This window comes from Tyto alba, unplaced genomic scaffold (assembly GCF_018691265.1).
Source record: "Tyto alba isolate M040663 unplaced genomic scaffold, T.alba_DEE_v4.0 Super-Scaffold_9, whole genome shotgun sequence".
NCBI lineage: Eukaryota > Metazoa > Chordata > Aves > Strigiformes > Tytonidae > Tyto > Tyto alba.
The window spans coordinates 37,897,894-37,921,943 of record NW_024881330.1 but is presented as its reverse complement, the minus strand read 5'-3'; the positions used below and the strand labels follow the sequence as shown (position 1 = coordinate 37,921,943).

Sequence of the window (24,050 nt, the reverse complement as noted above, 5' to 3'; positions counted from 1 at the left end):
AGGATCTCAGCATTACGCCTCAAGGGATGAAGATGAGGAATTGATTCAGCCTCAGTTCCTAGGAAAGAGATTTAAATAATCACCACCATCCGCAACCATATATAACCACAATAAGGTTATGCCCATCTGTGTGCCCTGGGGCATGCAGATGACTCAAGTACTTTTATTTGGTAGACCTCAGACATTATAGATTACCTGTCTCCGATTTCCTCCCCATAAATCCTCCCTTGCAAGTGCAGTGTGTTCTTGTTAGAGAGCACTCAATGAAGCAGGCATCAAACCCATCCGCCTTACTCAGTGAAATATGCTGTGTTGTCTAGTTGGAAGGACAATAAAAGTGTCTCAAAAAATGATGTGAAAATCAGTGCTTGAAGGTAGAGTGGAAACCTGATTCCTCCTTCTTGTCTTCGTGCTTTTGTCACACACCATTTTCTTCATGGTACCTTTACCGGATTCAGTGCACAGTAAATGGAACATAATGGACACCTATTGTCAAAATAGAGTCTAAGAGGGTGTATGTGAAAATCAAGCCCAGCCAGGACAGTTCCAGGTTCTCTGGTAGAAAAAGAAAATTGTCCAGAGCTGATCTGAGATGCTCACTCCTTTAAAAATCGTTCTGTTCATGCAAATGAACCTAGCTGCTAATATGGTGGGGATTTTTACTTTTTCTGCAGACTTTCGTGTGTCTCTACAGACATCATAAATACCTTTGACAATTTTTTAGCAGGCTAACAAGTTATACAGTAACTTGTTTGGGGGCTTTCAGTGGCTTGAAACTCAGAGTTTGAGAACACTTTTAAAACTTTTGTTCCAATAGCTCGGACTTTGAAAAATTTTAAAAGTCTCTGGGGTCATTCAGAATCCTTTGCACTGTTCAGAAAGAGGAATCTCTTTGATGAAAATGCTTCCAAGTAACTGTAAAAATAGAAACGCTTTTAAGAACATAACATGTTTAACATAAACCAAATGATTCACAGGAATGCTGCAGACGACAGAAAGAGCAGCTGTGTGAAAAATTTGATTATCTCTATTCTGTACTGGAAGAAAGAAAAAATGAGATGACACAAATAATCACTAGAACCCAAGAGGAGAAACTGGAACACGTCCGCTCCCTGATGAAGAAGTATGCGGATCATTTGGAAGCTGTGTCAAAGCTGGTTGAATCAGGAATCCAGTTCATGGAAGAACCAGAAATGGCTGTGTTTTTGCAGGTATAAAGTCTATAAATAGAGATAGAAAAAGAAAGATGGATTTATCAAAATACTATTTAAGCATTTCTCAATTCTAGGCACATTAAGAGTTTGGTCATCTTTGAGTCAACATTTATACAAACTCATTTTTTAAACACTTGCATCAGCACAGATAAATGATTAGCCTTCTTGTGAATAGTATCCAAACCAAGAATGTGAGTATTTTCTATTTGCACCGAAATATACCATCCTTTGTATGAATTTCTAGTCCCCAAAGAAAAAACCAGGAATTTTAACATTTTCCAACGTACCTTTTTTGTCCCACCACTATAATATATGTGTATATGAAGTACTGTGAGTTATAGGTTTCATTTGCACATCGACAGTGATTAACTTTCCAAGACTTAAATATTTATGTTCTGAATCAAGTTTTTATGCCTTTACTTCTTCCTTTTTTTTTTTTTTTTCCTTTTTTGTTTTCTTATTATAAACTTAGGAGAGCTGATTAAGAAACCATTAGCAGCCTGTCCAGTGAATTCATTGGTGTAGAACTTCTGTCCTGCAAGTTTACAATTGCTCTATATTAAAGGCTGGACGAGTGTTTTCTATTAAAAAAACTCTTTTATTTCCATCAAAGTATTGCCTCTGAAGAATACAATATTCTTTCCAGACAAATAAAATTTTGTGGCTCCAGAAGTATGCCCTTATGGATAGCCAAAGACATGGTTGCTGTGACTAAAGATGGTAACAGAACAACTGCTTTTCATCACAAACACACAAAAAAAAAGAGCAAAAATATTTCCTTTTTTTTTTTTTGTAGAAATTGTACGTATTTCCCATCATACTCAGATTTCAATAAAAAGTCTTCAATGAACTAAAAAGTTTGCTCAGCTGTGTACTAATTACCATCCAAATTTGATCTCATTCATAGATCTCATGGCTGTCATTTATGAGATCCATATTAGTGTGTTTAGAAGCAGCCAGTGTAAGAATTAGATCTCAATGCATAAAATCTCTGAAAAATGGAACCATTTAAGAAGTCAGTTATTTCCTTTTTGTTTTCACAGAATGCCAAAACACTGCTACAAAAGTAAGTATTTAAACTTGAAACTCTTGATCTTTATAATGAATTACAAATTACAAATTTATCTGCAAACCCAAATGCCAATAACCAATTTCTCTGTTTTAGAATTACGGAAGCATCTAAAGGATTTCAAATGGAAAAAATAGAGGATGGGTATGAAAACATGAACCAATTCACAGTGAACCTCAGTAGAGAAGAAAAGATAATACGAGAAATTGATTTTGACAGAGGTATGTAATTTATTTCACCTAAATTGCTTTCTTAAATTGCAGCTGTGTGTGATTTACATGATGATACTGAGTAGGAAAACTTGAATCAGATATTTGTTTCTATCCCAAAGTATAACTAGGCCATTTTGTATAAATTTTGATCAAAAGCAAAAATCCATCACAGTTAAAAAATTACATAACTTGTTGACACCATTGATCTTACCTTTTACGTGGCCTCAACACTTTCTTCAGCCCATGATTTTTGCTGACTCCTCATGTCAAGGGACCACAAAACCAAGGTTTTATCTCATTCTGTAAAGTCCTTTTTTCCCTAAAAAATGTCATTATTGCATGGCCTGTCTGCTCTAGAAAGTCATTAAAGAAACAGAATGCTTATTACTAAAAGAAGTACTTATGAAAGATACTTTTAAAAATTCTTTTATATAATAATTGAGAAATATAACAAACATAATCAAAATTCAAGATCACAGAGTTATAGCAGGAAGCAGAAACTTTCATCATCCTTCATACATTTAACATCTTGTGTCGTGTCATTTGTCATGTCATCATGACTAAACATGACATGACTAGACATTAATATGTCTCTGTAATAATGCAGAGTTGTAATTCTACATTTACCAAAGCAGCCTGAAATCTAGGCTCACCCATGCTTTACCCTACGGAATAAGCCACAGGAAGTTAATGGAGATCAATGTCTCAAATAAGCAGATCTCAACTATTAAAAGGCAGCAGTAACAGTCATCTGGATATCTCTAATTTTCTTGCTAGCGCTGGATTTCACTAGTAATTTTACATTTATCTTTATCAGCCTGGTGAAGTCTCATGTGGACGCCACCCATCGCTTCTCACAGTCTCACGCTTCAGAGAGCGTGGCTGCTCCCCACGGGGGACCCCGCGTGCCCGCTGTGCTGATCCTGCTCCGCAGGCCGGGCCCCGTGGGCTGGCTGTGCTTGGCACGGGGTCCGTGTAGCGGGACAGCAGCTGTGGCACCGGTCAGCAGCAGAGGAGCAGGTGCCATCTCGCAGGGCCGTGAACCCCCAGGGATTTGTCCTGGCAGGGGACAATCCCCAGTCACAGCCTCGTGCCCGCTTCGTCCCTGGGATCAGCCACAGCTGCCACCTCCCTGCCACACACGCCCATCTGCCAAGATCGTGGCCTCGTGCTCCCGGGCACGCACCCCCACCACGTGATGGGGAAAGTGACACCCCCCTCTTGGGGACAAGGCGTTAGCAAGGGCTCTGGCAATCGGGAGTTCAGTCCTGCATTTGAAACTCCTGCTACAGTCAGCGAGGTCCTCTGCAGCCAGGGGACGTGGAAGCAGAGGTTCAGCTCTCTGCTCATAGGACTGTGTTTGCCTGCAGAAACTTTTCTCCGTTATGAGGGCGTTACTTAATTTGCAGATCTACATTCCTTCTACATACTCGGGCAGAACCGTAACCTGTGCGAAACGCACAGCCAGTTTGGAGCTTGGGTTAACGCATCCATCTAAGTTTATTCCTCTGAAGTGCTAGGGTGGCTCAGGATAACGCCCGACGTTTGTGAGGATGGGTAGTGTGATGATGCAAAAAAAAAAAAATGCATTGTTAGAGGGCTCCCTCTGGAAACAAGCCAAGCCACGAATGCTGACAACAGAATGTCAGATGACACAAAAGTGACAGTTTGACCAAGTTTGACAGGCTGGTTTTAGGGAGGTTGGTATTCCAAACCTCCAGTCATGTACTGTGAAACACTCACCTGGTAAAGATTTATTACGATGGCTTCAACGGGGTTTAAAACAAGCATATATCTCAAATTGCAAGAGGGACTTTTTTCCCTGGCAGATTGTGCCAGACCAGCTGTCCTCTCCCCAAAAGGTGCAGAGCCGTGCTGCATATCCCTCATGAGATAACTGCATTGGCAGGACTTTTTGTCCTCCTTCCCACGGAAAGGGCCAGCTTAAGATTTTAACAGGCGTGTGTGCTCGGTGTCCGCCCTGCTGCGAAGGGACTGCTGGCAGCTCCATGGCAGTGCCCAGGCCAAGCTGGTGTGGGAGCAGGCTCCTCACCAACACCCTCTCCCCAGCCTGCGTCCTCCGCCAGGCAGCAGATTATCAGTAGCTTCTCCAGGCAATTGTAAATGTCTTTTTAATTACATAAAGACTGTAGCCATCTTCACGTGGTGTTCAGCCCTGTCCTTTTACGCGTGTCCTATCAGAGGAGGAGGGAGAAGAGGAAGAGGAGGAGATGGTGGATGGTGAAGATTTGGATGAAGTCCACACAGAGTCATCAGGAGAGGAGGAGGAAGAGGTGGAGGAGGAAGGGGCTGAGAGAGCATCACAGCCGCCTCAGCAAGACCCCGAACCACAGAGCGCAGCCGGAGAGCCCCCAGCCGAACCTGCTCCGGTGCCGCTGCCCGCCGCCCCGGCTGGTCAGGTAAGTGTCCCTGGTGCCCCGGTGCCCTGCTATGCTGAGCGTGCCCTGGCAGAGCAAGAAAACGTTCCCCCGTGGCCCGAAGGCGCCCTACGGCAGGAGCACGCCTAAGGGAGTCGGTGCGCTGGAGAACAGAATTTTTTATTGCCCCTGTGCACATATATGCAACTGTACCCTGTCCTCTTGACCTGCGTATGCATCACTCGATAAGCAAAAAGCTATGCTGCTAGAGAAATTGAGATATATGTGGGATACAGAAGATATAAATAAAAGAGATTCAGTTTGGGAGTTAAGTGCATTACAATGGATGTTCTGCTTGCTGTGATTTAACGCAGACTAACTGCTATAAATGAAATGGTTGTTAAAATATTTATACTAAGAGAATTTGGCATTCCCTCTGGATTTAGTGAGCATTTCACCAACAATTTTTAGATCATACTTCTAATCTGTTTTCTGTGAATGGCGGTTTCCACCTTCTGCTCTGGTCATCCTAGGGATATTGTCTAGGTGGATACAAGGATATCATGCACCAAACAGGAGAGGACACTGCCTCACAACCTAGCAGCAAACAGATTCAGGGTGTGAATAACTTAGGCCAGCACTTTTTTTTAGGGAATGCGATTAGAATGAGACCATAATTGCTGCATCTTCTAAAAGTTACATAAAAAAAAAATACACTTCATGTGCTACTTTAGCTGGCCTTACATACAATTAACTTAGCAAATTCTCCTCTTATGCAATTTACCCAGTGAAGTTGCTGAGCGGGTAAAGGCTGCTGTGAAGCTATCTGAGGTGTGAAAACAGGAGAGCACATAAAGAGTCTTTGATTGTAGCAAGCTCCCCACATAAATCAAGGGAAAATAAGTACCATAGAGTCATTCTTGCTTTGATTTAAAAATGTATGTGTGTTTGCACCAGTTGTATGAAGGTACTTTTAAATCAGGCTTCATTGATTTAACCAAAGTTTGTCTTTTGAGGATTTGCACTGACTTACTAAACTTATGTTGCCTAACTGAGGTAGGTTTTTATGCAAACAAGAACCAGACATAAGCAATTCTGCCCACTAACATGAAGTCACTCACTTCTACTGCTAAAATGGGAAAGGTATGGCATGCTGCTGTAGCAACTGTAAAATGCCATGAGGAGATGGTCAGAGGTGGCATCAGACATGGCATGTGGGTGTTGCAGTGTGTGGGATACCTGTATTTCAGCTTTTGCCTTCTGGTGTAAGAGAGGCAAAGCAGAAATGCTGTGGCGATACCAGGTACCGTGCGGGTGAGCCCTGAGAGCCTGATGCAGGTAGAGAGGTGCAGCTCAGCCGCCTGCTCCTCTTCCTGGCAGAGCAACAGTGCTTGGCTTATAGCATTGAGAGCAAGACTGGTGGGCAAATGTTTCTCTCCAGTGTCTTTGTATTCCCCTTATTCTGACTGCTCATATCAACAGACCCATTGGAAAATGCGTTGTTCTCAACTCAAAACCCAACAAGCTGTTCTAAGGTACCTACACCTGTTGTTCATGGCTGGTACCATTTCATGAGGTTCTTATGCAGAACTGTTGTATTTTTAGCATCGAACTGGATGTTTATCTGAATTAAGGAACCACTTGCTCACTGCTTTCTCAGACAGCATTCCCTTCCCAGCTAATTCTACCCTCCTATTCAATTTTTTGGGTAACTTATTTTCTCTCCCACATCTGTGTTATTCAAATGATAGCTGCTTTTGCTTCGTGTTTTGATTGTAATTCTTTCAGACCATATATTAGGACAATTCTTTGCAGTGAGATATAACAAACATGGCATACAGAGCGATGTGGCTATGGCAGGAAGGTAACACGGTGCACTCTGCTTGTTCTTCTCTTTATCTGTCCTGATCAAGGATGAGGTTGTGACACCAGGTGGTCCTCAACAGACCCCAGAGTCTGACATTCCAGTGCCAGCCACAGCAGAAACCATCGATCCCTTGTTTTACCCTAGCTGGTATAAGGCTCAGTCGCGGCAATCAAGCGGTCCAAGCTCAGCCCCGGTGAATGGGTTGGGGAAAGTAGGGCCTCCTGCTGCTCTGGAAGCAAGTGCAAAGAAGGCAGAAGCCCCGGCAGCGGCAGCAATTGAGGAGAGTGCCCTGGGGAGTGGTAAGGAAAGTCATGCCACTGCAGCGACGTCCAAGGTCAGTGCTACCGCGGTCACTCCAGAGGGCTGTGACGCGCAGCAAGGCGGGAACGGCAATTGTTAAGGAAAATGTGACTTAATTTTCCTCTGCATGCTAAAGAATAAGAATACTTTCAGAAGTATGGAAACAGCATAAACCGTAATTTCAGAAACATCCACTGGATTTACAGGTGGTTTCAGTGCGTGACAGGCTGACTTTTCAGCTTCAGAGTAGCATGCTGACGGCTGCTTGTGCTTAACTGCCAGCGCACCTCGCTTGTGCGAGCTGTTATCCGAGGTGCTCACACACGCGCTCAGGAGCTGTTGGAGAGGCTGGCGGTGTCTCTGCCCGTCAGATATTTGCATGCGTTAGTAGCAGCCAGATCCCGTGCATGAGATCATTCTCGTCACCTGTTGAAAGCCTGTGTACACCACAAGCCGTCCTACCACCACCGCGGGCTCAGCAGCTGCGGCTTGGCTTTGCCTTCCGCCGCTCTGTGGCTACACCTGGATTGTCCCACGCGGGCACGAAGCTATGCAAATACCCGGAGCCTTCTCGTGCGATTGATTGCCTCTCAGTAAGCAGTGTGACTTACCGGGTTCAGATCTGTTGCAAAGAGTTTCCTCCAAGGATTCTTGGGACTTGATTGAAGGCGAGCATGAAGATAATTATATTCCAGTTCTGTGTTAGACTACCAGCAGCATAACGGGATAAGAGAGACTGATGTGTTGGGTATGGGAGGCTGTTTTCCTTAAAATTACAATGATAGAGTTGGTATAACCCAAATCTGAATATTCCTTCTTCTGCATATGTGTACAAACTCCACATGGGTCAAAGATCCAAGGAACAGAGCTGAGGGAGCTGTGTGTGAAGGATTTGCATGCTATACCAGCTCCTGCTCTAGTGCCTGGCTACCAGCCCATGAGCAGCACCCTCTAAATTAAACCATCCTGATTTACAGACTTAAGCCATATGTTTTAACAAAGCAATTACCTGTATGCGTGTGATGAGAAGAGGTTGTGTGTGTGTGTGTGTGTGTGTGTGTGTGTGTCAAAAAGCACAAGTGGATAGTATTTCATGCTGTTTCCTTTAAAGTTGAAGTCGGCCATCTAGCATACATAAGCAGCCCTACCATGATAAACCATCACGTGGCGGGCAAAAAGTTAGAAGAGTTCATACAGATATGCTAAAAGGGACACTTATTTTTTAGCTGGAGGATTTAGTCAGTGATATTTTAATTAGGTGGTGGAGGGATTCTCGCTGACTTCAGTCTTAACAAAAGCAACATCTGACCCCCAAATTTCCGTAGCTGTTTTTCAAGTCAGGGTTTCATTTGAGAATATTTGAGTGGAATTAAAAAAAAAAAAAAAAAAGGCATTTTAAAATTATCAAATATGCTGTGACCTTGTCTTCTTAAGTATATTCCAAACAAGCTGGCTAAAGCAGGTAAATTCACGGTGAAATTAATTGCTGCTGTTTCTTTGTATCAGTTCCACTAATGACTGGGCAGCCCAACCTCACCACAGGCAGGTGAAATCCTTACTGGGTAAACTCTCTGGGAGCTTGCCTGCCTGTGGTCTTCTTCCCTGGACCCTAATTTACCAACAGCAACTAAAGGATCAAAATTGAGGTTTGATCTGGCCAACTGTCTGAAAAAAAACAGTGGCGATGGTTTTCAGCCACACCAAAGCAACAATTTGGTACCCAGCTCTCTTCATCATCAGGTACCAGGAATAAAAACAAGCGTGTGGGAAATTCCTGTTGGTATGTGAATTTGGGGGTGCTGGGTTTCAATATTTTCCCAGATCATGAGTGACACTGACACTGTGGGAGGAGGAGGATGTTGAGAAGAGTAGCACATGGTGCTGGGGATGGGGGGAGGAAGTTAGCAGGGGACGCAGCTGAGGATGGGGTTGCCCCTGGGCTGGAGGCAGAGGAAGGGATAGAAAAGCTTGGGAAGCAGGACGGTGCTGAAGAACAGAAAAAGCAGAGTCACCAAGCTAGGAAGGGTGATGGCCACGAGATGATGCCGTGGTCAGACTTGCAGATCTGAGCTGAAATGTGTCTATGTCACAAGCAAAATGGCCTCTGTCGTGTGACAGTGATCATTTTTAAGTATGTGAACTTCAACTTTTTTTTTTTTTTTTTTCCTGCATGTGATTTTTACACAACCCACTCTGAAATTCCGTATTTGTTTATTTTCTAAAAACCCCGGCTGATGTTCCTCACACCACTGTTTTTACTCCCTCCAATTAAAGGATATTATGGAAAAGTGCTGTGGAAACAGAGCTTTTTCATTGAATGTAGTGTTATTGACTAGTTCATGTCATGACAACACTGTTGAAGCACTTTTCTTATTTTCTCACAGGAATTAGCATTCTGCATATCACTTTTGGCATTTCTTATCATACTACATCATCTTTGGAATCTGATTCAATACATGATTTGTACTTTCATGGGTAGGAAATATTTTGTTTTACCATTAACTAACAGTTAAAATAGTGTCTCTGGTGATGTCCCCACATGGTTTTAAAGGATTTTTCTCCCCTTTCTTCCAATCCAAAACCATCATGCTAGTTCACAATACAGGCTGTCTAAAATATTTCTTCCTCGCACCTTTGAAATGCCACCCTTCAGCTTACTCCTGCATGGTTAAACATTGCATTTCCCTGGTTCAAAATGAAAAGAGCAGTTACTCCCTCAGATATATGGGCTTATATTTCAGTTGCTGTTCAGGTGACCAGCAGGACGGAGAACCTGTGGGTTGGCAGGAGATGTGAAGAGCCCCAGGTTTGTTCAGTCCAACAAATGGGGGAGGAAGGTCTGGACAGTAATGGTTGTCATCAGAGGGGTTAAACATCAGGAAGAAAAATCCACTCAGTAATCCTGCTGCTGGGATTCCCACTGCAAGCAAATCTCGGGTGCTCCCTCAGGGGGATGGCTTGAGCCCTGCTCCTGGGGGGTCCCCGTGGAGAGAGCCGAAAGAGTCCCCTCACACCTCAGCCCGCACAGCACACCCCACACTCTGGAGACTCCTATTCAGGTCCTTTTTCCACCAAAGGGCATCCAAATCCATCTCCCCCATGTTCCCACTGAGTGTGGAGTACCAAATGTGTCCCTGAAATGCATCCCCATGCAGCTGGGCGGGATCCCAACCATTTAGACACCCGAGGTTGTGTGTGTTTTTAAATATCTGTGCTTTAAAAATGTTTTCTTGTAGGCAAAGGCTTTTTTCCCTTAGGTCACAATAATTAAGAGCTGAAATATCTACAAGATCAAGGACTAAGAACTTCACTACCCAGTGAAGTTGTCCTGAATGCAAATACCGTAAATTAAACCTTAATTATTCCATAACATCTCTTCTGGAGTAGCTTCTTTTTGGTAGATATTGTCCATGATTTAGTTCTTCCAGCTGTGAATTCATACCCCTCTTATGTAAGACGTACATGTATATTCAGTTTCCAAAGTGATATGGCTGATCTGCAGAGAATTCGGTGTTACCACTGGAGCGCTTAATCTTCTTTATTGAAGAACAAAGACCTCTGACAAAAACCACCTGTAGTTACCTTTGGGTATTTTCTTTAATGACAGAAGAATTCAACTTTTGTCTATTCTTCAACATAAAAATGCTTGGTTTTCCCTGCTCACTTTCTGTACTGCTCTCTAAGCACTGTACAACGTGATATGGTGCAACTACAAAAAAAATGGTAAATTATTATTCAGCTTTTACATGCAAAAATTCCAGTACTATGAGTGAAGTATATCTCTCAATAAGAAAAGGGGAGAGGGGAGAAGCTATCACCTATGCTTTAGCTGAATAAGTTATGCAAAAAGATGCACTGTCTGGTGGTGATTTGAATTTGAAAAGCATCAGACACTGTGAGTCTCAGTTAAGTTTATGGATCACAGTTTAATTTTCATTTATTTGTGTTTAGTTTTGAGAAATCATTTTATTGTTACAAGAGGATGTAGAAATTGTTTATACTCCTGGGAAATCAGGCATGCAAATAGCATTAGGCTCTTTTTTTCCCTCTCTTCCTTTTTTAATTCAGAATACCTTTTGAAATTAAAAATAGACAAATACAGAAAGCCCTCATTTCTATCATTTGAGACCTCTTTCTATGTGGTCTCTAGTGACAGCTTTATGATTTATTTAATCATGAACTAGAAAGGAGGTGAGGGAGAAAGGCCTTTTGGTCTCAGACTCTATTTGCATAAAAATTCTTTTCTTCTCCATCTGTAGCGAGGCGGCTGTTTAGACAGTTTATGTGTCTTTATCTTTCATGTGAGATATCAGGTCACTGCCCTTTTTTCTTTTTGTGTGATAAGCCCCTGAAAGTCAAATAACAATATTGCTTGAAATAACTGTAGTAATAATAATTTATAATAATAATATAAATCACCATGACTGCCATCATAAAAGCAGCATATAATTTATTTTCAGGCTACTTGAATAGAATGCACTGATAGGGATTTCCTTGTTTTTCGGCAGCAAAAAGAGGTTAGTTACACCTATGAATCCCCAAAATTTACTTTATTTAAGGACTGCTTCACTCTAAGAAACCGTATCGATGCATGAAGAAATTTTCTCCGGAGTGCAGGAGGGTGTATCAGCAGGGATATGGCAACAGGAGGTGCAGCCCACAGGTGTACAGATTGCTTGGTCTAAAAAGGGATGGCAGGAGATGATTCAGCAGGAACAAAATAGGAAACTCTGCACTAGAGAGATGCATCCCACTTGAGGGAGTGCCTAAGTCAGAAGTATAGTCACCGCAGGCTGCTTCTGCATCTGACGGAGGACGAGAGGCATCGCCAGTGAGACAGTTCACCAACTGCTGCTGGGTCATACTTGGCACCTCTTCACATCTGCCTGCTGAGTGTAAGGTGACATTGCTCTCAACCCAAGTGCCTCTGCTCAGTGTCTAAAGCTGGGGAGGTCTTCTGAAGCAAATCCGAGCCTCTGCAGATGACAACAGGGAGACAGTGATTAAAACACGTGGAGCGGGAATAGCATCAATGAACTGCCTTGCCACCACAAGGAGTAATATATTAGTGGAGGGTCACACAGACATTAACAAGCAGCCCTTTCCAGTGCATGGAAGAAGCAGATCCTGCAGTCCAAACCAGAAACTTAGAAAGCTTAGAGACTGTGCGATGGGTTACAGAAGGAGGTGAAGCAAGCCTTAAGTTGTCTTCTTGTGTTCAGTCTCACAAGGCAGTCTAAGTGAGCTAGGAAGAAGAATACGTGTTTTGTGCATTAGACTTCAGAAACTCATGCACCCATTTGGCATTTCAGGACTCAGGCATGTGGTTTTGTGCTCTTTATACCCGAAGGATGCAACAAATGGCATATAGGTGCGGAGCCTTAGGCACACAAAGAATGATGTGTGCGTTTTGCAAATGCTCGTGGCACCTAACTGTCAGAATGGAGCACTTGAAGGGGCATATGGCCCTTCAGGCTCCAGGAAATCTGACTTCTAAATATGCATTGAGTCATCGTTAGTAGTAAGATTAGCTTGCAGGAGCTCTGACCATCTATCCCTTCTAACAGTGCAAATGCTCAATACTCCCAGCTAACAAGTGAGGGATGTAAGCCCCTCTTGCTGCCCAGATTTAAGCAACCAAAAGTGAAAAGTTGGCCCTAAGTTCTGCTCTTCAATTCCCTTGTGCAGCCCTCTGATAGCTAGAGAAAGCCATGCACATCAAGAACGGTAAAACCACTTTCCAGGAATGTGTAGTCCTTAAAAATGTCTTCATATGCCGAACCCTCTATCCCTTGGTTTGCAATAGAGGAATCCCAAAAATCAGCAGCAACAGGTACTTCATAGCAAAACTTACTTGTGTTGTCACTGGAAGAATGCAGATCCCAAAATACCTTACACCTGCTCTAATTATTTCAGTCTGGTTAAAATATGAAGGGCAGTGGATGCATGAGAAAAAGTTTGATCAGTTTTTTCCCTAATCAGATTTTTGTAGGCAGCATCTCTCATGCAGTGACACTATATACATTTGTAAGAGTATATCAAAGTCTTGTATTCACCTGGGTCTCTGGTTATCCAGTTTATTTCACCTAAGGTGAAGTACTGGACCCTATATTCTCTTGCTTAAATTTCCCGTCAGTGTCTGGCTGTGGTTCCGAAGGACTCAAGCTCATACATTTAGTTTGAAAGGAAATGCAAGTTAATCACCCACAAACAGTATTCTGAAATAATTTCCCTTTGCTGCCAGTAAGTACAGTGCTTTAATTCCATGAGGATATAAAATATAATCAGGACTGAGCTGTTTGGAAGGAGAAATACTAATGGAGTGGCCTATGTTAATCTTGTTTCATTGGTTTTAAAATTTTCTATTACTTGCTTGCAACCTTATGCCATCTGCCAGAATTACCATAGGGACAGTCCTCTCTGTATTCATGTGCTGTAGTTCTATTTGCCCTGCTGCTGAATGCTTCAATTTCAGCTGGTGATCCTTCAAATATTTTTCCATGAGACAGCTTTAAAGCACATGTCAGAGAGGTCATACTTATCTAAGTTTTAGCCGATTGGTCGTCATGTCAATATGCAGACAACACAGACAAAATATGATCATTTAAAACCAGAATTAGCTCGAGAGAGATCACACAGTGCTTGTAGCCCATGTACCTCTGCTTCTTCACCTCTCTATAAAAGGTACAGTCCCACACTCTAGCTCAGCACTGCTCTGGGATGGTTGCACGAGTGTGGCAGTGGTACGCAAATAATAATTTCCTTTCTCCTCTCCAGATTGGAAACTCAGTCTTGCCAATCTGTTCAGGTAAGAAAACTAAGTCCCCCCTTCAAGCCAACTGCACCAAGAGAGGGGACTGCTTGCTCGACAGAAGGCAGTCTTGCAAGGCTGGATCTTGTGGGAACTGTGCTAAGCAAGGGTGTCCCTCCCTCCCTCCCTCCCTCCCTCCCTCCCTCCCTCCCCTCTGGCCCACCCGACACGACATGGGCGTCCCAGTTTGCCCCCAGTTTGTTAACATCAGCAGGGGGCACAGCCCAGGCAGCTCTCTCCCAGGAAGCCAGCCTCTGCTCCAAAAGCTCTCTGCTCCCTGCAAACTGTCTTTAGTGCTAGTGAAGGATCCGAGAATGAGGAGAGCAAAAGTCAACTTGATATTTACCATCTAGCTCTTAACGTGCTTGTACTGTGTCTTCACTTAGGTAGAAAACTGGATGGGTTTATTTCTGTACCATGAAAAAATCTGCAAGGTTTGACTGAATGAAAAATGGGTCAGCTCCGTGAAGCTGAGCCTTTTGTAGAGAACCATGAATCAGCTAGCATACAAGCCCAAATAAAATTCTGTCTGAAGCTTCTTCCTAAACATCTCTTAAATTTTACTTGGAAAAAAGGAAGTGTTCAGCATGTAGCTGAAACACAGGGCAAACACTAGATGCAAGAAACTCAGTTAACGGTCAAAAAATTCTGCCTTTGCTTCCATGTAATTTGTCTTAGTGAGTTGGGACTTGATTACAGAGGCAGGGTCTGAGGCCTCTCAGGCTGATGTTTAGTTGTTGGCAAATTCCGCCTGTAAATTTCCATTTTGCATTTTTGACTTTGTGCTTCAGGTGAGATTTTTTTTTTTCCTCAGTTTAGCAAATACATGCATAGAAAATCAGGAAAGTCTTGATTGTTCCTCTTTTAACACCTCTTTCCCTTGCTTCTGAGAATTATCTGGGTGATTCAGAGTCAGCAGTGATGAGTCGTGAGGGCAATGCATTAAGACCAGCTTTCAGACAACAGTTTCTCATAATTAATATGAGTGGCAAATACTTCACCTGAAGTTTTACCTTGAATAGTCTGCTCTGTGATTTGTCTGGTGAGTCATAGATACCATCTGATTTATGTATATTTCATTTTTTTCGGTCCATTAGTAGCAAAAGGACCCCCACAATGAGAGCATGGACAAAATTATTTCTCCTGATCAAATGAATCCAAAGCCAGGCTCACCTAGACATTGTTTTTCTGTGACTAGCTCATTTAAATACTTAATTCTACCTCCACTCGACCTCCTCCTCCAAGCATCGCTCGTTCTGCTCATTGTTAAGGCGTTTGGAAAGGAAAATAGAGTGTAAACAAAAAATATTTCTTAATCGTGGATGAACTGTTGATGGTTTACATCACATTATGTTAGATTTATGTCACAACAACACAAGCCATCTGTTTGTGAAATACTTGGTTAGTTGTCATCCTACTGCCTTGAGACAGTTCAGGCTTTCAGTGCAGCCGTACGCTCATCTACGGAAAGCAGAGCTTGTGGTCCTGTAACCATGAGAGGTGGATCAATATTTAAATACCAGCCTGTTTGACTGAAAATCCCGCTGGCGGTAATTAGTAAACTGGGCCTAAATCCTTGTGTTTGGATTTTGTATCATGTCACTTCCAGGTTTTCCTGAGCTGTGAGGAGGCGAGGGGCTGGACCACAGCACCCTGCAGGATTCGGTGCCCGGCCACCTGGCATTTGAAACAGAGATATAGGTTGGGGGGCTGCAGGTACAGCCAAAATGAAAGGGGAAAAAAGGAGAGGGACATACCAAACAGCATCGATCCAGTCTTAGATCCCTTTTCAGGAGATACATATTCCTGACATCTTTACAATAATCTTCGGGTCATTAAGTGAGACACCAGTGACTAATTCAGAAAACCTGTTGTCCCAGGCTACCGGCCAATGCAGATAGGTAGGCGCCACGATGTTCAAACCATGCTACAGATGTCCAGCATAGATGTCACACCTTTGACTGAGCAGAGAATGAGGATCTCACAGTCCCAGAGGATAAGTGATTTGAATTTCTCATGACTCTTTTTAATTGAGAGAGCACCCTATAAAATCTGCCTGAGCCGTTCTCATCCACTGAAGGCAGTGATTGAAATACAGACCCCATATCTCTTAGAGCACTCCTGGGTCAGCACTTCTGCATACAGAAGAAGTGGCTTTTTTTCATGATGAAACACTTGCTGTATGACTTGGTCTATTACAAAATGCTTTACTGGGGAAAGGTAGCTGTTGTTTCCCTCTATCAGTGTTAGTGAGCCGTTTCAACGTCTGGCACCACAATTATTTTTTAAATACATTCATTTTCATAGTTATGCACAGTTCCATAATTTAGTTTTATAAAATAAATAGATTCCTTTTTTTTAAAAAAAAAATGGAACTGGTGCCTGCCCACATGCAGGTCAGTTCCAGGCTTGTCTCTGATGACAGTTGCCTGTGATCTGTGCTTTATACTCCATAACAACCTGGTCAATAACTGTGATTGAATCTGAGGCTTTAAGAGCACCATTTATCACAGCTTCCTTAGGCTTCATCTGGGAACAGTGCAAGATGGGCAGAAGGAAACTTGATTTAATATCTTGCACATAGGTTGGCTGAGTGCTGTGCAAGCAAGCCAGCATTGCTAATGGGCAAGCAAAGATTACAGTGTGAGATGAGATACAATAGACATCTGTCCAGGAAGTCATGGTGCTGCTTACTGAGCAAAGTGTTATTGGAATAGAGTAATTTCTTGGCTACTGGCTTCAGTTGCTGTGGCTGTAGTAAAGGAGAAGATTCAGGCAACTGAAGACATGGAAAAATGAGCACACAATGGAAAAGGGGCAGCAGCAACGGGTGATGAGGGAAGAACTGTTTTAACTGTGGCCAAGACTTTCTTCTTCTGTTATGTGTTGGCTTTAAAAAATAGCAACTGGTTGCTTTAGCTGACATTCCAACTTTTCTTCCTGCATCTCCATCAGCGTGGGTTTTGTCCCTCAGGGAAGGTGTGCTGTGTCCACAGCTCACATACACCACCACCCCCCCCATACTTACAACAGCCCAAGTCAGTCAGTCACTCTGGATGTGAGCAGTGCTCCAACCCCCAAAGCATGGTATGTGTTTACACACCTCCCAGCTATGCTGGCTCCGTTATCTGATCCTGTGAATGGAGCTCTGGGGTGAGTCACAGTCTGCACTGGCACTCTGTCTCATTCATTGGATTTGCAAAAATACCATTTGCAGAGGAAGAAAAAGCTTTCATTTACAACAATCAAAAGAAAGACTACCTGACAAAGACAGACATGACGTTAAACCATTTTTAGGTTTGCTGCTTCTCCCTGAAAGCTAATAGCAAAGTTTTTCTCACATGGATTAGATAGGTTACTGCCACAGAGAAGTTATTGGGAGGTCTTCATGTTTAACTTGTTGATCTGAAGCCATATCTGCTTGTCTGATGAAGCAGCAGGAGGAGGAGGAGGGGAGAACTGGTAGCCATAATTAGCTGTCTGGCACTGGTGGCCAGCAGGTACCACTTATTTGTACAGCCTCTCGAGATGATCCTTCTGTTGCTAGACAGTTTTCTAGCAGGTCTAGAAGGGCGCAGAAATTATAGATGGCTGGTAGATCAGGAGGTCCTCAAAAACTTCACTCTGAGAGGAATGAAGAACGATGTGTGGATAGATCCAGAAAAGACTGTTCTGATCATGCAGCCTTAACATTCACATGTTTGTAAGACTCTCCTCTTGTGTTTCCTTCATTTCCCTGGACAGTGGAAGGGCTAGATTTTATGCAAATCTGTAGTTAATCACTCTCAATAAAAAAGTAATGCCAGTAAGGTGCAGCAGTGAATGAAATATTACACAACTGTATTATTTCTGGGGGGTTGTGTTTTTAAGTCATGAAGAAGATAGATGACATAAATAAGGGAATTGTATTTCCTTTGATTCAAGTAACAGTTAGAAAAAAGCTGCTCTCTCACACCTTTCTCTAAAACCGTTTCCACCACTGGTTCAAGTGCCTGGACCTTCATATCACATGGGAGATGTGTGGATCCCATACCAAAATAAATTAGTTGGGCTGTTTTCCTCTGAAATATATTCAGTCTCTTTAAAGTCATTATGTAAGAGACATTGCATTAGACATTATCCACATAATGTTAATTGTAATATGATGAAAATCTATTGAAGAAAGGCATTTCCTCCCAATGGACTTTTAAAATTCGTTACTGACCACTATTAAGAGAGTCATATATCCAGTACTGACTGATGGATCTTGCCTGTGCATATTATTTTGTCTGCTACCATATGTATTCCTGTGGCAGGTAATAGTAGCAATTATTTTAGAGAATATTCTGTTGGTTCCCACTATTAAAAAAGAAAAGATCCATACAAAATAAGCAGCCTCTTAGCCTGAAACAATATTGTTGTGATGTGTGTGACAGCTGCCAGATGTTATGCTGAAGGAGCTAGACTGCATAAAAATATGAAAACAAAATGCTTGAACTAAAGTTTAAACTATTTAAAAATAACCTGTTGTGCTCCCTTTGTTTCCACTGCCTGCAAGTGTTGAGTGCCAAAAGTGTAACACTTGACATTTGAGGCAGACAAACATAGCCTACAGATTCTGTGATTGCTTTGCGATCAGCTAGCATTTTTTAATCATGCCTGTTCTTGTCAACACCGGGGGTTGTTTCTAAACAAGCCAGATAAAATATGGGCATTAACTTTTATTTCTCACTCGGTTTTTGAGGCTACAGAAACTGTAGAGGAAATAAGTTTGTATTTTCACTGCTTTTCTCTCCAAGACCCACATTTTCTAACAAATTCACACTTTTGATCTCCTGCTGGATCAGGAGGAAGCAGCGAAGGCACTGGGTAGTTCACGTGCCTCTAAGGGTGTCGATCCATTTTTCCCTCTGGCAGCAGAGGTGATCTAGGAGCTGTTTGCCAAATGGCCCTGCTCCTTAATCCTGCCCAGATGCCACCACTCACGTGGCATTTGTGCTGAGGCAGCTGTTTGTTGGGCTGTGTTGGAATCAAATCATTCAAATGGTGCAGGTTTAAAAATTCCTTCCTTCACCTCAAAAAAACAACAAAAAATTGATGTCATTCCAGCGACATTCCCATTTTTAGCACAACCCTGCAAGCAGCTGCAGCAGTGCAAATGGGCTGTGGACCATGGAGGCAAAGTGGGAAGAGGTGGATGGGGAGCCAAGGGGCAGGACCTGCTTTGGCTAGTGCTGTTGTTCCAGAACATATTCATATAGCTGCACAAGAGGGCTATTTGTAGCCAAACATCCCATCCATCTGCATAATTGTGAGAAATAACCCCCTATCCTACTGACTTCTAATAAACCACGTGTATTCTTTTCTTACTTATTTCACTGTAAATCTAGACCTTTCTCATTAATTCGCTCAAAGCTGAGACCACGACTCCACAAGATGGTAAACACAGTTTTGGAGAATTCAGCAATAGGTCAGAAATAACACACTCAGGTGACACAAAGTGTTCAACTACTACACATTCACCAGGTAGAACAATATGTGTTCAAAAAATGTGAGGAGGTCGTTTTTGCTTTGCCAACAAAGTTGTCATCTGTTCTTTTGTGGCCAGTGTAAAACCAGCAATCATTTTGGTTTTCTGATTAATTACAAGAAATTGTGATCATTTACTTATGATCAATTCAGATAAAATATACTGCTGAGTTATCTGCAGCCCTGGAAGAAACAACCATTTCAGCAGGTGTGATATAGCCCCTGAGAGGGATGTTATAACAATGGTTCCTCCAGATCCTACCTCACCAGAAGTCACCAAAAACAAGCAAAAAATTGCCAAAACAAAAACCAAATAAAAGAAGACTGTGAGGACTCTTCACCTTTCCTCCCCAGTTCCTAAATTTAAGAGTTACTGATCTTGTATAAGTAATCGTGCAGTCAAAGTTCTTGATTCCTATCAAGCAGTTTTCTGATATCCTGAAGTATTTGGCTGGAATCTTTCTTGTGTAATTACTTAAAAGCCAGATCTAGTCTAACCTGATCACTGGGAGTGTCTCTAGAGTCAGTAGATGAAACAGGTAACTCCAGAGGGCAATCCACCCTATAGACACTTCTTTTAGGATGGGACAAATCACCCTCTGGTTGTACCTTTCTCTTATCACTCCCATTAGAGGGGATGAATGCAGTTTGCTTGAGTGAATATCTCATTTCTGGATGACTCAGGTTTGGTAATATGGATCCCAGTCTTTGTACCTAAAGGCTATGGAGATTAGCGGTGGTAAAGCAGAAAACGATGTGTAGACTTCATCATGTTTCAAATATCTAGAAGGCCTAGACTAACTATTTTTCGCCAGCATAGACAGAATAACTGCTGGGCCCTGATAAATGAAAACATTACAACAAAGCCATCCCACTCACCCCTTTCCTCCCCTCCACACCCTTTACAATGAGCCTTACACAGTTTTAAGTAGTGCTCTGCTGAAGGAAGCAAATTCTGAAAGATGCTGAATACCTGCAACTTTGATAGGACTCATCAGGTTAAACTCTGAGGTCCTTATACTGTTTATTCATGCAAATTCTAGTGTGCCAGATGCTGAGGACTGCTGAATGGCTGCTCAGTGGGAGTTGTGGTTACTCAGCACCTCCAAAGAATTGGCATGTATACTTGAGCCTGGACTTTGCTTATGGGAAAAACAAATCCAACCATCAGTCATGCAGGGTGTGCTTCCCTCCCCACTTCATGATCTAGCCTGGTGAAAATTCCTGGTGCCTATTGAAAGCATCATCTGATGTCACTCGACACCACAGGGGAAAATATAAATCAAAGTGTAAGTATTCAGCACTCTCTCAGCGTTGGCCTAATGTGATTAATGTAATCTGAGGTAAACACTTTAGTTATTCCTTATTACTGTTAGGGACCCAAATCAAGGGCTGGGACTTGTTATTCTAGGTAATGTGAGAAACAAGCCCTACCCATGAGATCTCCAAGACTAAGATAAAGCTCAGGTAGAAGCTTGACAACAGTTACATAATAGCAGTGCACAGACACAATGAAGTGTTGAATCTGAACTGTCTGAAAGGCCTGTGGCAAGGGCTGTGCCGTGCTCAGCAGAAAGCTTTTCTCTGGCAGCAGAGTAGGGCTGCAGGGAGAGAGAGGTGATCCGGGATTAGACTGGAAGGACCTACAGAGGGGTCAGATGCCCAAATCCCGTTGACGCTGAGGAGACCTGCTTCTGCTTTCTGCCTTTCCGAATCACTTCCTGGTTCAAAACAGTTGTTTTCTGTAAAAGTCTGCCGCTGAAATCTTTGTCTCAGACAATCCCGAAACAGCCAGGAGCAACCGTGAGTTGTGTGGGCTGACGTTCAAAGGGGGGAAATGGACTTAACAACGTGGGCAGAGTTGCTCCTGGCACCTTTTGATGGTCTCTTGCCTCACATGAGGGTAGCGTACCTCAGTCACTGCATGACTCAGGGCACAAATACTCAAGTGTCACAGGTGGGAAAACACGAGTCTAAAAGCCGAGGAATGGCACCATTGTCAGTTTGGGGCTTGCTTCACTCCCGGCCAGGTGTGATGGCAAGCGATTGCTCTTGGAAAGGCCCATCGAGGTAGTGCAGACTGGCAGCCTGCTGAGTCCAGCGAGCAGCAGGGAGTAAATGCTTCATCCAGCCAAACCCACTGGGAATATGTTGGAGCTCTAGCATTGTTTTGCTGACACAGGAAGATGTCATCACAGCAGAATATGAAGGAGTTAACACATTATGAAATATTTGGCAGTGATGCAGACAAAGATTGTTTTGTTCGAAATGCAGCAGCAGCAGTGTTGGTTAACAAGGTAATGCAGTCACCTTGCCAGTCTAAGTCATTACGTTGAGCTTTTTTTCTTCTAACATGTTAGGTCCAAATCCTATGAAACAAGCTGCTTAACCTTAAGCCCACAGATACTTCCTTCCTTCAGAGTTAAACGTAGTTTAACGTATATTTTGGGATAGTGGATGGTTGGATTAGCAAGTGGAAGTGCTAAAGGAAACCTGTCTTGCACAGGAAGGGAAATGACAAGGTATCAGTGTGGTTTTAAGTAAAAAAGAATAAAAATGAAGGAAATTATTTTTTAAAACTCTTGCCAGTCCTATTCCTTTGCAGGGTGGTAAGTGAGGAGGTCTGTCCCATGCCTGCTTACACACACTACTGAGGGCTCAGTGCACAAAATTGCACAACCAATTTCACAATGACTCTTAGGTAGTCCAGGCACTCCGACTGTTCATCCAAAAATAAAAGGCAAAATTTTCAGCACCGCAGAGGACTCATAAACTGCTCAAGCTCCTGCATCTACCAAGATCAAGAGAGCACAGAATCCCTTACAACTCCGAAAGTGTAGCCATGTATTTACTGCTGATACCTGACTTTTGTAATTGGGTTGGAAGGTTTGCATTCAGCACTTTCCAGGGCTGAGAGGCAAATCTTCTGTAATTGGGACTCAATTAGCTACCTGCCTTTTCAGCTGAAGATCTGGCCCTGTGGGCCTGATTCTTTACAATACTTCTGCATAAGCCTGGGAGACAACCCTTCTCACCAGCATTCCTGAAAATGGACTTTTGCACTCAAGTGAGCAGCTGTTTCTCCCAGATTTTTCACCATGCGTGTGCTCTCATTAAAGTACATGATACAGTTAGCAAACAAAAGCTATATTCTTTTGCAAGATCCTTGTCCATAAAAATCCTTCCTGAGCCCTGTATTTTGCTGTGAGCAGCAGTGAGTGCCTTGCTTTGAAAATATGAATCTAAACCAAAGATTAGTCCACATTTCAAATATTAAAGCAGAGTCTCAAATAGCATTTCATTGGAACAAGTAGGGCTATTCCAGTCTAGAGCAACTGAGGATCTGGGTCTAAAATAGGAGCTATAGAACTCTAATTAGATATAAGTAAAGAAATAGGGAGCTACTGTTTTCAGACCTCCATGCTGTCTTGTTTGTTGGTGTCACAACACTTAAATAGATAGTAACTGGAATGAAGCCCAGTAGCCAATTTATACTTAACACACCATTAGTTCTTACTAATTCCTGTGGTACACTTTAACATTAAGCACTTACAAAAATGCTTAGGAAAACCATCCATCCCATGCTTCAGTTCCTCACAAACATCCCTGCTTCATTGTTTGTTCCTGGATATATCTGTTAGCACCACTGCTTTGGTAACTTTTTATTTTAGGGCAATATTACAAATGATTGAGATGTTAAAATTCAGAGGACGCTACTCTGTCATTTTCCCTCTATCAAGTAGTTTCTTGACATCAAATAGTTCTCCTGAGCTCATGCTGGAATTCCCAAAGTAAGGTGAAACTCTGCACAGAGAAGGCTGGCTAATTTAATTTTAAGAATGTACAATAATGTACATGCATATCTAGGAATATAGAGGGAAAAAAGTATCCTGTATACTGCAAGTTAAACTGTGGTTTTAACGATGAAGACACAAGGCATCCCTTAGCTACTAAATCACCCATTTTAATATATTTATCTTTAACAGGATTTCTGACACTACTACAAAGCCAATCTTAATTTTCTGCCAAAGGGATCTGAAAACACTGGAATTAGTAAAATATTTCTGCATGTTATACTGGTCTGTTAAATATTCAGCTAATTTTTAAAAATAGCGATAATACCTGTGATTAGCAGCTACAGCCTATCATGTCTAGATTCATTTTTTTACTGCAAGCATAGGAGACCTGTGCAAACAAAAGCAGAATTTGGCCTGATATATAAGCAGAAGCTTATATCTCTGTATTATTTATTTCCTGTTCTTTGGCTGTGTGAAATAGAAGTGAAATAAATATTAAAAGACTTTAAAGGGAAAGAAAAAAAAAAAAACAAACAACAACAAAAAAAAAAAAACCCAAACCACATCTAAGGCAGATTTCATGACAGCAGAACAAGTATCATTTTGAGTGGCACTGCACTGACAATAACTTTTGGCTTTGGTCCACATCAATCTGGAGGCCCAGCTACACAAGCCAAGCTGGCTCAGGATCACTTCTAAACAGGCAGTTATCACCTTCGGTGCAATAATATTCCAGAGGTCCAAATCAGGACTAAGCCCTTTGCACAGGTGCGACACACTCACCCACCATAATCCTTCCTCTGCCGTTGTCCATAGCAAAAGTCCCCGTGACCTCTGGCAGTAGAAGTCTGGCTGGCCTCCCCAAATTTTCATGCTCCCTGCCTTTTCCCCCTT

General features: G+C 42.5%; 1 protein-coding gene across 3 annotated transcripts in view; it reads left to right on the top strand.

Annotated features, from left to right (window-relative positions):
- Positions 1-24,050, top strand: part of TRIM55 (tripartite motif containing 55) — a 40,917-nt gene that overhangs the window by 15,557 nt on the left and 1,310 nt on the right. Inside the window, exons 6-11 of one of the 3 annotated variants that reach the window (XM_032995100.2) lie at positions 978-1,211; positions 2,258-2,280; positions 2,380-2,504; positions 4,698-4,915; positions 6,787-7,074; positions 9,425-9,515. In XM_032995100.2, coding sequence (XP_032850991.2) covers positions 978-1,211; positions 2,258-2,280; positions 2,380-2,504; positions 4,698-4,915; positions 6,787-7,074; positions 9,425-9,515 — 979 coding nt within the window. The remainder of the gene's footprint in view (positions 1-977; positions 1,212-2,257; positions 2,281-2,379; positions 2,505-4,697; positions 4,916-6,786; positions 7,075-9,424; positions 9,516-24,050) is intronic. The other 2 variants (XM_032995099.2, XM_032995101.2) reach the window with 2 other exon arrangements.